Source organism: Sphaerodactylus townsendi, linkage group LG11 (genome assembly GCF_021028975.2).
Source record: "Sphaerodactylus townsendi isolate TG3544 linkage group LG11, MPM_Stown_v2.3, whole genome shotgun sequence".
Lineage (NCBI taxonomy): Eukaryota > Metazoa > Chordata > Lepidosauria > Squamata > Sphaerodactylidae > Sphaerodactylus > Sphaerodactylus townsendi.
This window is the reverse complement of record NC_059435.1, coordinates 33657392-33674911: the sequence shown is the minus strand read 5'-3', so window position 1 is coordinate 33674911 and position 17520 is coordinate 33657392. Positions and strand designations below refer to the sequence as shown.

The following is a 17520-nucleotide window of genomic DNA, read 5'->3' as shown; positions in this document are numbered from 1 at the left end:
TTAGTCAGGGAAGAATAGGAAAGTTGATTGAGTTAAGGCTGGCACTTGAATATCCTCTGAGGGCTAGCGAACAGGTGTGCCCTTTCCAGGACTGTGACCACTTTCCCATGGCTGTGGCCAATGAGATCCAAGTGGTGACACATGGGGTTGCAGGAAAGGCATAGCTGTCTACTGTGCATACTGATGTGGGAACAGGGACCTTCTCCAGGCAAAGCTCCTGTCATGAGCCAGGGCAGCTCCTCTGCTAGTCAATGCCCAGACTCAAGACCTGACACAGAGAAGTGTCTGATGGGACACATCCCTGCATACATCTTGGTCTGAACTGTCTATGACACCTTTAGAGGTGATGGGTAGGGCATTGCCTGAGAACAGGCCTCCCTGTACTGCTATAGACTTGGCTGGCTAATTGCCGGGTAAGATACAAGTGAAATTCAGAGAATTGCAAACAATATTTTGTGCATACTATACTTGCAAAGAAAAAAAGCAGCCAAAATAAATGAAATTACAGTCAGACATAGATACAACAGTATTAAAAATCCTGAAAACAGGTTTACAGCAGCAAGAGACTATAGGAATTAAAATACTTCATAGCAGCGCTATGTACACCATATACAAAATGTCTAGAGAAGTCAAATCAGCTGAAAAATGTGTTGAAATGCCATGTATGCCAACACGGATATTTAGTGACTATAGTTTTACTAAAACGTAGGAAACAAGGATACTTTGCCAGCCTGCATGTAGAGAAATGGCCTTCAAAATTCTATCATGTGAAAGCACTTTGTCTATAAATACTGGATTACAGAAAGGCACGCATGCCCTTGTAAACCCTCCTGTTACGCTGCTATGTGAATGAACCTAACATATGCGAGGAGTTTTCCAAGAATAACTACTAACAACCATTGGCATTTCATATATCTACACTGTGGGACCTCATTATATTTCTCAAAATTCAAGCCCAACTTGAAAATTAACTTTGCAGTTATGACCTATCACTAAAACTCTAACTCTAATGTATGTCTCTGTTGCTATAAACAGAGCTTTAGCACATCACTTTTATACATAGTGCTGAACTAGCACCTTTCCAGGACACATCATGAAAGTCACCTTCCATTCTACCTCATTTTGTTACGTCTGCCTCAAAAGTCTGCAATCAAAATGGGCTGCGATGGTATGCACTCAATAATCTTCTTTAGTAGCCCAATTCTGTGCAAGTTTTTTTACTCATTAGAAAATTAATCCTAATAGGAGCAGTTCTGCTTCCACAGCCGATTAGTTACCATCATGCAACACATCTAACTTAGTTGGAATGCTATACATATGTAATGACAATATAGATGAAGATGACAAACATGCTTCAGAAAAGATTGCATAATTTCTTGGACTTCTACAAGAGAAAAAAAATTCAGAGCTGCACCAGTGCTCTTATTACACCAGTGTGCCTGTTTTAGGATGACAGTGATATAGATAGTGGAAGAGCTGTCTTGCTGGATTGCATCAAGGTCTATTCTGTTTCCAACAATCACTCAGACCGGCATCTCTGACCTCACAGAGAATAAAGTCCTTATCCACCTTGTTGCCAGCCACTGGCATTCAGAGACTTTCAACATGTACTTATTATTGCTAACAGCCACTGAAAGAGCTACACTTCAAAAATCTTTCTTTAAAAGCCATCTAAACTAGTGCTATGACCATATTTTATATTTTTGTGTAAAACATACATACATTATGCAAAAAAACTGTTCTTTGTAGTTGAAAATGGACATCAGCTTTATGCATAATCCCAAGTGGCAGAAATTCCTTCATTTGTTCTTTTTCAGTTTTTTTACTTTAGATATCCTTTTCATATCAGAATTATTCCAAATATGACAGTACCATTGCTTTAGCTTTACATAACAATACCACATCCTTGCACATTTATTTTAGTTTAGATCATTTTTCCCTATTGCTCTACAAAATGAAGTTTTTCCTCTTCCCAACAAAATGCTGAAAATTATGTTTCAATTAGCTTTCCATATAAACTGCAAGATTTCTTTCCTGGAAAGATATAGACAGTTCAGATATGTATACTGTATATGAGAAGTGCAGAGAAAGGGGCAGTAAGAGATAATATAAAAAGTGCATGGGGAACCAAAATAGGTAAGTTTCCACATTTCAGATGGAACAAAACTCAATTCAATGCATTCCAATGCAGAATTAAGTCACAACAAGTTCAGTTCCAAGGTTTATGTATGGGCACTTTCGGTCATGCAGAATAATGCACTTTCAATCCACTTTCACAATTGTTTGCAAGTGGATTTTGCTATTTCGCACAGTGCACTGTGCACTGAAAGTGCATTATTCTGCATATGCAAAAGTGCCCTATATCAACACAGTATAAGGGCATAAGTTTATCAGAACTGAAGGATCCTTCAATATACTTCCAAAATTACAATTTCCTAGATTCTATCAGGAAGCTATTGAAATTAAACTAGTATAAAACTGATAAAAGCTTAGAGCGTAGGTAAACTTCTGTTGTAGTTTGAGCACAGTAAACAGAGTGCAATTTTATTTTATTTGGATTTTAAATACCAAACATAAAACATTTCTGTACCTGTTTTCATATCATTTCAGTTATGATAAAATGAAAAGTCAAAAAGGCTGATGGCAGGTTACATTAGAGGTCAAATGTTTTAGATAATAGCCACTTCCTCCACAGAAAGAGAGATAAAAGAGATTAGTCACAGATGAGCTATTTACTTCTACATTAATCCTATTTCTTTTACAAAGAAGGGAGAGAGGCCAGGATCCAGGACTAAATGGCCTGCCAACTCCCAACAACAGAACTGCATAAGAAGCAGGAGCGTTTCATTTGTATCAATTTAAGACCACATTATAAGGACTGCAAACAGAAACCTCACAAGAAATATCATCCTAGCATTCATGAATGTCACCTATCTCCCATACACTTCCACTCAATACATACACACCCAATTATTAACAGAGGAGTTACCAAAATCTTTTATGGACACTCCTAAAATTTGATTCTGTTTCCTATGAATTTGATTTTTTTCAGGCTTAATATATGTTGGGGGGAAGGAGGGGGGTCAGTAGCAAAAGAAATTAATAGCAATATTTCTTTAGACTTTTTCTGTTATTGAATATCTGTACTGATTTTTAACAGAAAGACAATGGTCATTCCATGCAAATGCAAATATGCACACAGATAAGTATACATTGGGAAATGACGAACATGCCAAACAAACAAAATAACCAAAGTTTGACAGAGTGTAGAAGATAAAGGTCAACCATCTTACCTCTACTCTTGATACTTTCTTTGAAGTGACCAGATCTGACCTAAGAAGTTAGATGTCCCCTTTTAGCAATCAACCGCTATACAACTTCTAGGGTGGCCAAGCCCCCAGTGAAAGTGTGGGGTTCCCCATTCCCTGCTGCCTCTCCAAGAGGCAGGAGAGAAAAAAACGCAGCATCATGTTCTTACTGGAAGTGTCAGAGAGTGGCTCTAAGAATCATCGGAAACTACGGTTGTTTCGTTTTTAAACAGAAGTTATATAGTACTACACATGATGCTGTGTCCCCCCATAGGCATGCCCACAACTATCTCTGGCAACCCGAACAACTGCCCATGCTGGACTTTCTCCACATTTCACAAATCAAGGAAACACGTCAAAATTACAAGCAAAAACCTCTACTGTTCTTAATGAATAATAAAATACCTCCCACCAAAATACTGACTTTAGAAAAGTCTAAGCATAGCCCAGAAATTACACATTAACCAGCCAGATTAATTTCTTCTCACTAAACAGATCAGGGTACAGTATGTCTAATGAAGAAGTGAGAAACTTAAGCATCTAATGTATTGTTGAAGGTTTTCACGGCCGGATTCAACTGGTTGTGGTGGGTTTACCAGACCACAGCCACACAGCCTGGAAAACCCACCACAACCAGTTAACCATCTAAATTAAGCATCATACTTTTTACACAAGTTACAATTCTTCACTGTTGACCCAACCTCAAATGAATTCTCATTAAATAAGAGCTATTAAAATAGGTTAACTTTATGGAAAATGTATGTGTGACACCTAGCAATGTATATTAGAGGTCCAGTCATGAATGTTTACATATGAAGAATTTGTTATAGCAGCCAAGATAAACAGAAACGCTAGCTTCCAGGAGAACCAGCTCAAAATCAAAAAGTAACTTCTTCACTATGCACATGTTATATAACTGGTATAATGTCAAGCACTGATCATACTCATAACTGATTTCATCAGGGCTTATTACAGGCTTATTTAAAATAAATCTGAATGTACATTTTAGCTGTGAAATACTAATTCCAGAGCCACAGTCCAATCCAGTGACAGTCAACATCTGAAACTTAACCTTGAGAAATTATCATCAATTACATCCCTGCCAATGATAAAATTAATCCAAGATTTTTTTAAGTATCTGAAAATGACATATTGCGAAAATATTTGTGCCAGTAAACAACTCTGCTTCAAATAACTGTGTGCAACACATTCACTTCTGAACACTAATTTTCCTAAAAATAAGAGTGGGACTAAATGTTCCAGGAAATACATGGCTGCAACTGGAAAAACTAGCATTTTTCTCAACCTTTCTAAGTCATCAATAAAAGTTAACATAATCAAGCTTGGGGTTTCACTGTTCCCACTTCACATCACTGTCTGCCACTTGTAGGAGTGAAAAAACATGAAGCAACATCATGTCACATATCTTTACTTGCTAGGTAAAATGTCTAGCTCCCCTGCAGTCTTACTGATTAACAAAGGTAAAATAAATACATAGGGCGTATCCAGGAAGAGGGGAGGATGTCAGTTAAGGTGATGAATTGCAGAGCTGCTTGGCTTCTACAGGATGCACTACAAAGGAAGCTCATGATTGTTTTTCAGGGTTTTGGTTTGTTTTGCACTTCAATAGCAGTGAAGCTAACTGACCACTACTTGCAGGACCAGTGAAAGACTATTTTCCAACAGAGCTTAGAACAATTGGCTGTCACATTAAGCATACTTCAAAGATATTCAGTAACTTGTTTTAATTTACCAGTAAACTGTTAGGGGCATGTCTAGGAAGCTGGGATACTGGGAGGAAATAAGAATTAGACCATATATTCACAGAAAATTAATTTTAAAAAATTAAACACCTTTATTGTTACTACTCTCAGTGTAAGAATTTAGATTGTGGACTTCCAGTCTCCAACCAGACACCTGAACACAGAAAATGTGAACTGGCATGACCCCGTAGCTAGAGAGAAAGAAAAGAGAACAGCAGGGTTCTACCTGCCTGGCAGAGGCTTCAGCAGTTACACAACCTCCAAATGATGTTTAGAACACCATGTAAAGTGTCTATTGTCCTGTGGGCTTTTAATGATTCCTGAAATTTGTATTTGGTAACTTTTATGATTCCTGAAATTCCACAAATTACTGAGATTAAACTGGCAAAACTGGAATCTGGACCTCCAGAACCACCACACAAAAACAAGTAAAGCTGATGGCAGAGCCCCCCAAAAATAAATTAGGAGAACCAAAAAGTACCAGCAGAGAATTTCAATATTTCCAACAGAAATGTAAAATTTTAATGTAGACCAACAAGTCTCTTAAGAAAATCAAGGAAATTTCTGCCAATGTTTGTAAATCAGAAGTTCTTTCAAATCAAAGAAAGTTCCCCCCTTATTTGACTAGAACACCACTTCAAGTGTTCTGTCCTTAGTTTTAAACATCCCATGTTTAGATAGAACTAAAGCCCTCAGACAAAAATTTAATGTATAAAAGTTATGTTAATCAAATTTGCCTCCATTAAAAGCAGTAGATAATATTTCCTCCAAGTCCCTCCCCCCACAAATCTGAATTTTATGTTTGACAGGAATTCCATGATGGTAAGGACAGCAGCAGGAAAATCACAAACCACTGCTTCAGTAATAAAGGTTTTATCTAAAATCTGCAGACTCCCTTTCCACAATTCTGTTCAGGATTACAGAAAAAAAATGCCAAACAAAGAAAACTCCAACCACTTGCTTTAGTTCATGCAGGGTGACTGTTAAGCAGCAATCTTTTTTCACCATGGCATTGAGATAAGCACCATAAGGGTTCATGGGGATACTACTCAGGCTAGCACCTAAGTCCCGTTACCTTAGGAGATGACCTACAAAAGTTATTTGAATGACACAAAATTTAGTTTCAGAGACTTTTCCTTTTTTTACAAGTGAGCTATCATAGTTGCATAAGAAAGCAGTCCATGGAACAGAAGAGTGTGAAAATGAATTCAATGGAGTACATTTACAAAAAGAATCTAGAGCAGTTTCAAGAAAAGGCACTGACCTATATTTGTAATCATGTATCTATCTGACTACTGCCAAGATGTTAGTTAACAAGCACTACTAATGGTACAAAGACATTTTAATTACACACATTCTGCAACCATATCTATTTATGTTAAAACGTCACAAATAATTTCTACTTACATGCAAATTCCATTACTAAACACCATCACTAACATTTGTAGCAAATAATATTGGCAAAAATCATACTTCCAAAGTATTTTACAAGAAGTGTGAATGATAAGAAAGCAGTAATAGAGCTCTCACTTTTGTTCTAGCAGTTTTAAATAATATAGATTTTTAAAAGCATATTTACATACTGGTAACAATTCGGTGTCTAAGTGTTTTCTTTCCATGCTGTTGCAGAAGACAGGGGGAAATGTCCTTGACGAAGACTGCACTGTAACGAGTCCTGAGATATCAGCCAGTACACAATACTTTATAACACTATGCCCACAATGTAAACCAGTATAAGGCTCTCTCGTACAGCCAATTACAGCCAATTCAAGGATACCTAATCTTCCAAGCCAATAAACTACAACCAGCACAGGGTCACAATAGCAGAACTGAAGAACATGGCATGCCTTCAATTCCCACTGAGAACGCACCAAAAAAGGAGTTGAAACTATGTGGTTTGAGACTTAACATTTAGCACATCAGCAGCTAAAAACAGTCCGCAAACTGAAATGTTTTTCATTTAAGATCTCATCACTATGTTTTACTCAAATTCCCAAACGAAAGACATCTTTTTATATTAAGATCTCATCACTATGTTTAAGTCAAACCCCAAATGAAAACAATCTCAAACAATGTATTCTCAAATATCTTTAACAGAGATGTTTCAGTATCTAGTAATCCTTATAAGGAGTTCTCAACTATGAAAAACATTTGAGGAGAAAGGAGTGTGTATCCTTATATTTTTGTTCCTAGAAGGTTTACCATTCTTAAGCAAGAACATTTATCTTATTTAAGCAAGGTATAATACTTGTTTACAGAAAGTAAGAACTTTCCTGCAACAGGAGCATTTGGAAGCAAGTCTGCTGGAAGCAAGCCTCCTGTTGGATAAACAGCTGGCAGTGGTGGTCAGAAGTGCCTTTTACCAGCTTCAGCGGGTGAGCCAGCTGTGGCCCTTACTAGGCGGACAAGTTTTCAGAGCTGTGGTGCAGGACTGGTAACATGTAAATTAGATTTGTGCAATTAGTACATATGGCTGCCCCTGAAAACTGTCTGGGGCGTTTTCCCCACGGCCAATATATCCTGGGATAAGAAAGTGAACCATCCCGGTTTGGCCATGACTTCCACATGGCTTCCGGGCCTAAATCAGGCCCGCCCTGCGAGATTTCCCTTATCCTGTGCCTTCCTAAAAAACGATAAAATTGGCGGTTCTTTTTTAAAAAAACACGCTGCTTCCGCTCCCATATAAACAACGCAGGAGACGGGCCAGTTTCCGGTTGCAGCCAATCAGAATGCCGGCTGCAGCCAATCAGAATGCCGGAAAATCAAGACAGTTCCATCGCCAGCAAGGAAAATGAAAGTAAACTGGGGGCTGTGCATAATCACCTGGAGTTCTTCCTCCTGGCCTGAACGTGCTGACGGGCTGCTGTGCGGAGGGAGGAATTGAGATGGAAACATCCCATTTTTTCCCAGAATGTTTTGGCCTTGGGGAAAATGCCTGCAAGTGATAGAATTCTGCTGCCAGAATTCTGACTAGAGTATAACATGAACTATATCACTCCAGTTTCACTCCCACTTTATTTCTGAGCCTAATCCAAGGTACTAGTATTCAGGTTTGAAGCCCCACATAGAAGGGCTACCAACTCCCACAGAAACCTGCCTGACCCTCCAGCTGTCTTCTGAAACACAGTTCCAGATGTTCCCACTATCTGAGGTTAGACAGGCAGCAATTTGAGAAATAACATTCTTGGTTTTGGCACCAAAATGTTGCCGTTCCCTTCAACAACAAGATTCACCTGGTAAGCTTGGGATCCTGTGTAATTTTTTTCCCACCCAGAGAAAAAGTAGAACTGAAGAAACAATTTCCTCTAATGATCAAAAAGACCAGTGATTGTTTCCTAATTTTTGTCGCCAAACCTACAAGAACCAGATTGAAAACCTTTCCCAGAATTTATTTTTTAAGACAAAGATTATGAAACCACAATATTTAGAAGTCACTTTTGGAGGTTCCAGATCACCACATGTGGCTTACAGAAATAATGCTTTGTAATATACATTCAAATTATTTTTCAAAAGAATACATCTGACAAGAAGCAGTCAAACCCAACAGTAGAATTTATTAATCTTCAAATGCTCAGGCGGACATTTCATGATATAAGGGTGAAATTGCAGCTGTGGGGTTTTCAAGGCAAGAGAAATTCAGAGGTGATTCACCACTGCCTGCTTCGTGTGGCAATCCTGGACTTCCTTGGTGGCCTCCCATGAGAGCTGGCTAGCTTGGCCCATCCAGGTTAGGGTTGTGATAGTATACTAAAGCCTAAAACAGTACAACATTTCAAGCACCTAGGTATGGCAAAAACATGATTACTATTCTTGTACTGTCATCAGTTAGCACCCATTCTTCTGTAGTAATGTAATACTTCACACTTTCAGGAAATCCAAGAAAGAAAGCAGAAGTAGTCTCTTGCACATGGGTACAGTAAAAGAGGCATTTGATACTGTTATAGATAATAAGTCCAAAAATCAAACAGCCAGCTCACAAGGCTTTCACACTTAGCACATAAAGCTAATTAATATTTTTTTTCACAACTTCAGATAAGAAGCATATGCATCTCTTCAGCTGGTGGCATGTCTAACAGTGTAGGCCAGAACACTCGTTGCATGTGGTAAGTGGGAACTGTAGCTCCAAAAGCCTTTTACGCTGAATTGGAAAGCCAAGGAAAGTACAAGTCTTATTAACATTGTCAGGAAATAAAGTTGAAGACTGCAAAGTAATTTACAGAAAATGGCAGCTCCCAATCAGAGTCCATTCTCTGTTTAAAACCCCACATCCAAGCTGAAAAGATATTTGGGGCTTGAAAAGAGCAACAGAAATGCCTAGGTCAGCAAGATGGGCACCTGTTGGCATATGAGCATTCTACAAACATGCCAGATATGCACACATGCCAAAATAGTTTGACAGCAGAGTTGCTCACAAAAATGGCATAAGACACTTGTACCTTCCCAGATACATGCTGGGACTAAAGAACTCCAGCAGCAATGCAAACTGCAGGGGCACAGTGTTTGATATCCTGAACTTGAAAAAGGGAGAAGACTGGCATTCTGGCTAATTATGGGTGGACTCAGACAGAAAGAGAGACTGCTTTGGAATACATAGGATAAATTGCAGGAGGGGAAGATGGCAGCTGCTTGCATGGCTCTGCACTGAGAGTCTTGTTATATTTAACTATATTTTGAACTCTGATTAATTACTAATCATTAAAAGTTTTCCTTTTGCCAGAATGTCTATTTCCAGAGCTCGAAACAGTAGCTATTCTAACTGTAAGAAAATGCAAATTCTGGAAAAACCTTCTAGTATTTTCACTTTGAAAGAAACTGTCAAAACAATGGGTCAGTAGATTTGATTATGATTAAGACAATAGGAATAACATTTAATCAACAGCTTGAAATGGCTTGACATTATGTTAAGTGATAAAAATGATGGTATTATTATCAAAAACAGACAATAAAACTGTTACTAATTTAGAAATGCATGTTCTGTATAGGTATAATTCCTCCCCAAGGGGACTCCAGCTGCCCTGATGAGGGCAGAAACCAGTCTCTCCTCTCTTAGGTGCATGCACATCTCACTGTTCTGATGGGGAAAAAAACAGAACTGCTATACCTTGTCCCACAGAAAGAAAGAACCTCAATAATTAATTAATCTGCAGCTAGTTCCTAGACCTTCTGTGCAGCTGAATGCTCCATTATGATCCTAGCCTAGTGCAATCAAAGTAGAAAGCTTAATAGCACACAAAATAAAAGTTTTGACATACATAGTGCTTAAAATAGCTTTTTAAGTGCTACCAGAGAATCAGGATTTTGTAGAACAGCGGGAGGACACAACACTCACTTCTGATGCACCACACACAACCATTTTTTCTTTCATTGAGATGTGGTATAGATTAAAATGGTCATTTAATCTTAGGCTATCAAAAGCTCTAACACTTCTTGATTTCTTCAATAATCTACTATCCCAGTACTCAGGGATAGTAGTTCCTAATTTAGAGACTGGTAGTAAAGTTCCTAATTTAGAGACTGGTAGTAAAGATTTCATGGCTTGATAGATCGATCACTAATCCTGAAATTGGCAACTGCTCCACGGTTAAAATTATTTTAAAAATTATCATCTTAGAGCTTCCTACCAAGTCAATATCTCAAATTGAAATCTTACAGCAGCCTTAACATCTTTCAAACAAGGACATCAGCTGTATTGGCCGGTTGCTACTATCAAATGCCAAAAGAGCAATGCTGTTGGATCTCTAACACTGGAGGTCCTGCCCCATTACATATCTGACTGTCTGCTGTATGTGGAGTCCAAGGTTAAATTTCTTGCCAGGATAGTTTCTGGTTTAAATATCCACTCATGTCAAGAAACTAATACTTCTGTTATCAGATTCTGATGAGTACATTTCTCATAGAATGTATTTATATGCTCTGGAAGTGAAGAAAATAAGGCACAATGTGGTTGCTACAGGAGAAGTCTTTTAGAGCTGATTCTTGGTGGTTATGTTTTATTGCTATATATTTTACTTAATATCACTGTCTATTTTAGCCACGGTTGTATGTTCTAATTTATTGTGTATAGTCATAATGCTCTTGATATAACAGTTGATGTGTTTGTAATGGCCCATGGCTACATACAGATAAATTCATTCAAGTGTAACTTTAATTCATTCAAGTATTAGCCATAACAGCTTTCTGAAATTATGATTTTTTTTGCCATTGACACAGCTGACTCATGGTAACCCCATAGGATTTTTAAGGCAAGAGATGTTTGGAGGTGATTTGCCATTGTCTGCCTCCATGTCACCCTGGTATCACTTGGAGGTTCTCATTCAAATACTAACCATGGCTGAAAGTGTGTCTAGCCCAAGGTCAACCAGCAAGCTTCCCTGACACGAGTAGGGATTTCAACCTGAGTTTCTCAAGTCATAGTCCAACATAGTCCACTACAGAGATACAGAAATCTGTATCTGAGCCACTTGGCACATTCCACAAAAGCAGTGAGATGAGAATTATGGGTAGTGCATCTTCTATTCCTGCTTCTGGTTCTTCTGTAAAGGAGAGATATATAGACTCTATAAGAATATAGACTCTATATAAACTCTTCATTGTCTCTACAAGGGCTAGAACACACACTGTGGTAGAACACATATACCGCTCTGTTTCAAACTGGAAGAAGAAAGAGAGAAAGCTTTCCTCCTGCATCAGCCACGACTATGGAACACATAAAGTAGCCCAACTCACAACAGGCCAGCATGGTGTGAGAGCAAGTGTAGTGTAGTGGTTAAGAGCAAGTGAACTCTAATCTGGAGAACCAGGTTTGAGTCCCCACTCCTCCACATAAGTGGCAGACCCTCATCTGGTGAAACAGGTTTGTTTCCCTATTCCTCCACATGAAGCCTGCTTGGTAACTTTGGGCTATTCACAGTTCACTCAGACTTCTCTCAGCCCCACATACCTCACAAGGTGTCTGTTGAAGGGAAGGAGTTTGTAAGCAGCTTTGAAACTCCTTACAGCTGAAAAAAGTGGGATATAAATCCAAACTCCTCTTCTTCTTCAGTTGATATGAATATAATGATTGTGTCCCATTTGGTTATCTTCATTTCAAAAATAACATGCAAGTATGTGGACTAGTGAAGAAAAAGTGAACAAAAATTAATCAGGGCTTTTCAGCTTACAGAAGACTAAGTGGCTACCTGCTTGCCTATTCCATTGATGACAATTTCTGGGGGACCATTTTTCCTTCTTGTCTTCTAGTGACAACAGGTACTATGCTGTTAGTTGTTTTGTTATAGCTGATGTAAATCAACTGAATTTAGAGGTTCTAAACCTATAGGTACACACTTGGAACCCACAACAATGCATCTCATGCCTGCACCATGGTTACGGCTGATGGGAGCATGAAGAAGGTAGCCACACCTAAGACACATGTATTTAACCCCAAAAGTGCCTGCCTTCCTCAGCCATTTTTCATGGCAAGGTCCCTACTTACTCATAATTTGAGGGATATTAAGCCTTATTTGCCCATTATTGAGAGACTAGAGGAATACAGATATACGTTTGAAACCAGTTAATAAACTTAATTGATACTAATCAAACTTGAGTAGTATCAATATGATCAGAACTTCAGATTTCATCTATATCTATAAACGTGAAATACCACTCACTGACTCATTGACTGACTCATGCACAGAACCACCGAACCTACAATGTTGAAATTTGGAACACCGGTTCATTATGTGGTTTAGGTGCTCACTAAGAAAGGATTTTTCAAAATATTCAGAGTACATATTTCATCAATTGCAGCAGACCCAGTAGATGAAATAAACCTGAAACTTAGTTTTGATATTTTGGATGCTATTGAACTCCTTATAAGCGAAATAATAAAGAGTTTCCATTTTATACCAGCTGAACTGATTTTAGCATCCTCTGAGTTGCAGGAAAGAGAACATGATACATCATCTTCCAATCCCAACAAACATGTTATTGTCTTGTCTAAGACATTCAAACATAGGCAAGAGTGATTAGAAATTGCATATCATATAATCTGATTCTAAGAGTCTATTTTTACCACACTAAGCAGCTTGCCGTTTCCAAAACATAGCTTAAGTAGCTTCCATTATAGATGATTAATTTAAGTGAACACTAGCAGCAGTGTGACTTGAAGATAATGCAGATATAGTGAATGCATCAAGCTTCAGCAGAGAAGGAAACAAACAGATTTTGTTTTTGTAAGAACTGGGTCATTAGCTATCAGCAGAAGCACTTTTTTGGCATTTCAGGCATGGCTCTCGTTTCTTCTCTATTAGAACATACCGTACCAAATTAATACTATTGAAGGGGTAAGCACAAAGGATTGGCATAAGACAGTGCCACTTTAGCTAGATAGTAGAGGGAAATAAAAAGTAGTCATGTCATGATTAGTTCTTCTGAAGCCTTGCTGACAGTCTGTCCCAAATTCACCTCCAATATCGAAAAGAAACTGTAGTATACAGCAGTATGTGTTATAAGTCTGTGGTCTCATCTGAATATCCGACCCACCAAGGTATATAAATAAAAGACATACTCCAGACATAATTATAACAAATATGAGCGCTATAGCAAGTGCAATTCCTCAACCTTCCATAGGAAGCTAACTGTCCCTGACAAAGCTGCAAAAATAAGGAACTGCTTTAAGATTTCCTTAGTAGCTAACATAATAGCAACACCTTCTGTCACTTTTTTCTTTTCCCTAACAAAATCCCCCTCCCCCCCGCAATAGTTAGCCCACACAAGCTAATATAGCAGAGTCTTGGACTAGGATCTGGAAAACCTGGATTTGAATGCTCACTGTGCCATGGAAGTTTAATGCCAGACACACACATTCAGTCTAACCCACCAAGTGAGGATAAAATGGAAGATAAAAAAATAATGGAAGCTCTTTTGCCTCCCCACAGGGAATAAATAAGCCTTTCCTACTCTGCTGACTGGTGTTTTCAATATTAGAAAGCAGCTGCTCTTTTCTCTCAGTTCCATTTATCTACATATTATCTCTTCAGAAGTCTAATGTGGGAATGAAGTCTTAACTATTGTATTTTGGGGGTAAGACATGCCACAATTAACATTTGTTAGACATTTGTTTAGAAACAACTGACATTAATGAAGGAAATATTTTATATATAATAGATTTATGATTTGTTCCTCAATCAGCTATCCATAGAGAAGAGGGACAAATCCCATATGCAGGTATATCAGTAATAACAAAGATACGAAATACAAAAATAAGAAGAAATACAAAAGCTGTTTCTAAGTTATTTTACAACAAAGCAGGTGAACTGTCTGGGTTTATAGCCTAAAGTGGTAACAGAGCACTTCGGGGGAGGGTGGTATATAAATGCAATAAACAACAACAACAATAATAGGGGAATTTTTTTTCTGGTATCATAATAAAAGCACATCATCTCCACAGGTGTAAATCTATTTTTATGTCAGTAACATATGTGCCATATATTCTATCTGGAAATATTTCTTCAACAAATATCACCACAGCATCCTGAACACAAAGTCTAAAGTAAAAATAGATGCATCTATTTAACACCATGGCCTGCTCCTGTTGCTAAATGCCAGCCACGCAATTGTTAAACTAAGTGTTCTCAATCAAGTTGTCACTTGTCTTCTACATCTTACATTCCTAACCCAGGACGCCTTTAATACACATATCAGACAGCATCAAGTGCCCTCTAGTGCCACTGCAGCAGTACTCCTCCAGTTTCCCATTTCTTAAAACTATACAGACAAAAGTATACTCTCACTGTAGCAGAGGCTGAACTAAACTTGGTTTCAATTTGTTTCATCTAGAAATGTTTGTAAACTGTTCAGATACTCTGGAAACCATAAGCTGAGGTTTCACTAATCAGAGAGAACTAATATACAAGACAGTTGTCAGAAACAGAAAACAGCAACGTTTCCTATGCTGATTGTGGTGGGTTTTCCGGACTGTGTGGCCGTGGTCTGGTGGATCTTGTTCCTAACATTTCGCCTGTAATCTAGTAATAAATTTAGTAATAAACTGTCATGTCCACGGGTATATCGCACTAAAACTTTCCCTTCTCACTGGACATAGTGTGTAACAGATTTCCCTCTATGATACACCTCTGAAGTTGCCAGCCACAGATGCAGGCTAAACATTAGGAACAAGATTCACCAGACCACGGCCACACAGCCCAGAAAACCAAGCACAACCAGTTGAATCCGGCCGTGAAAGCCTTCAACAATACAGTTCCTATGCTGGTTTTTGGAATTAAGATCAAATCTAAAAACCATTATTTCAGGGCAAGCAAAACAAGAAAGCTTAAATAATTCTATAGCTAAAGACCAGATCTTTAAAGTCTCCATAAGATACAGTCCACCCTCGTCTGATATTTACAGGCAAATTTATCTGGAGGGGAAATTAATAAAGTTTTGTTTTCACTCTACTTATAACACTTTTGAAAACGGCATTGTATACACAGAAGTGTTGGGGTCATTTTTTATCCACAAACAAGAGCAAATGAAATTGGCATAGGGTGAAATTCAAAAAAACATATTTGTATTTTTTTCTCCTTGTGTCTTTGCTGCTGCTCTGTTCATGCACTGCCGAAGAAACTGGTTATATCCAACTATCTGAGGACTTTGTGGAGCAGGACTTTGCAACTTTCACCTCTTTCGGTGGTCAAATAAGCCCATCAAAACTTGTGTTTCTGGGATAAGCAGACCTTCAGCAATAGTAAACTCTGCTCCTTTTTTAAACATTTAAGGATCTTTGGAACCAGATGAATACCTGGCGATATACTTTCACGCTCTCAATAACACCTGAAGACATGCTCAACGCAAACCCCAAGGTTTTGTTTTATTTTTGTGACTTAGTTTGGGGGCCATTTGACTGCTACACCCGATTAGTACTTTTTCTTTCTTTAGGAAGGGTTAACCATTTGACTTGTCAGTGTAACGTAACACTGGACTGGAACTTGGGAGATCTGGAATAAAATCTTCATTCAAATAGGAGGCTTACTGGGTGAATTTGGGCCACTCATTCTATTTGTAACCCATACTGCTTTATCATTGTTAAGGATAAAAGAGGAGGGGAAAATCACATGTATTCCCCTGAACTCCCTGGAGAAGAGGCAACATTAAAAAATGTGCCAGACTGCCTTTGAAAATCCAGATGAGAGGTAGCATCTAAAGAAAGCTGTTATTTTGTCCATTTTTCTTGGTGCCATTAAATGTATTACCAAAAATAAAACAGCCACTTCAGTGACAAAATATCTCAAAAGGAAAAAGAAAAATAAAGGACCACCATACCGGTGACAAAATACCTAAAGAAACAAAACAAGTGGGTGGAAAAAGACTAAATGTATGATCCTGCATTGAGAACCTAAAATGTTTATGACTATGTAATAAAAATAAAATGAAAAACATGAAGTTTAATGGTTGTCTATGTTATTAATATGAATTCATAATCTAATAAAATATAACAGAAAAGAAGTATTAATTCATTCTGTATGCAATCTAAGACAATTCTGTTATCTCATACATTTTTATCAACATAGAAAAACTCAATGTAAGTTCACATATAGCTAATAAACTATTAAACTGTTTACATAATGGGCAGCCCAATCCAGAGCCCCTGGCAACTAGATGCAGTGCTGCTTTGGTGCCGCCCCACCACCTCAAGGAAGGCCTCTCAGCGGCACAAGGAGGCAAAAAAACAGAAAAAGCCTCCCTGCCACCAAGTTCTCCATGGGGTACTATGGGCCTACATCAAAAGAGTGGCTCTGGCATTCCAGCAGGGAAAGTCCAGATGGAAGCCAACTAGCGTCAGTACCACCCCAGCCACACCTCCAGAACATCCCCACTATACCCGCAGAGAGAGTGGGACACAGGAGCACTGTTGCAGTGGTCTGTACCACATCTGGCCATTGTGGAGGGCTGCCATGGCTGCCTGTCGGCAGATTTACCCCTCCTTCAAAATAAGTGTCCGGAGAGAGCAACTCCACTGGTGCAGCCCCATGCTGCCTCCATAGGCATACCCCACCCAAATGTGATGGGTTCACATAATCGTATTGTTTGTCACATACATCGTATTGTTTGTCACATACATCATATTGTTTGTCACATACAACATGGGGCTGCCGTTCTAACATGCAGTTTCTTATAGCTCCAGCAAGAGATATCAAAATCTTAATTGCAGTCAGTGGTGGAATCCAAAAAATTTAGTAACAGGTTCCCATGGTGGTGGGATTCAAACTGTGGCTTAGCGCCAATGGGGCTGGGCAGGGCACGATGGGGGCATGGCCGGGCATTCTGGGGGCGGGGCTGTGGCAAGGACGCAGCCGCTGCGCCGGTCCTTGGACAGGAAACGAATAACGCATGCCGGTGCACCTCCTGCTAGACTGCTTCAAGTTCTGCGTGCGACTGCTGAGAGGAGGGGCGTAACTAAGGCAAAAATC

The 17520-nt window shown here is 38.7% G+C and overlaps 1 protein-coding gene across 7 annotated transcripts in view; it reads right to left on the bottom strand.

The window, feature by feature from the left end:
• SLC4A7 (solute carrier family 4 member 7) overlaps positions 1 to 17520 on the bottom strand; it is a 102871-nt gene that overhangs the window by 76774 nt on the left and 8577 nt on the right. Inside the window, exon 1 of one of the 7 annotated variants that reach the window (XM_048511638.1) lies at positions 6655 to 6769. The exons of the other annotated variants lie outside the window; for them this stretch is intronic. Within the exon in view, the coding sequence (XP_048367595.1) occupies positions 6655 to 6690 (36 nt within the window). The 5' untranslated portion in view covers positions 6691 to 6769. Of the gene's footprint in view, positions 1 to 6654; positions 6770 to 17520 lie in introns of those variants that run through there. 7 annotated transcript variants of the gene reach the window in all.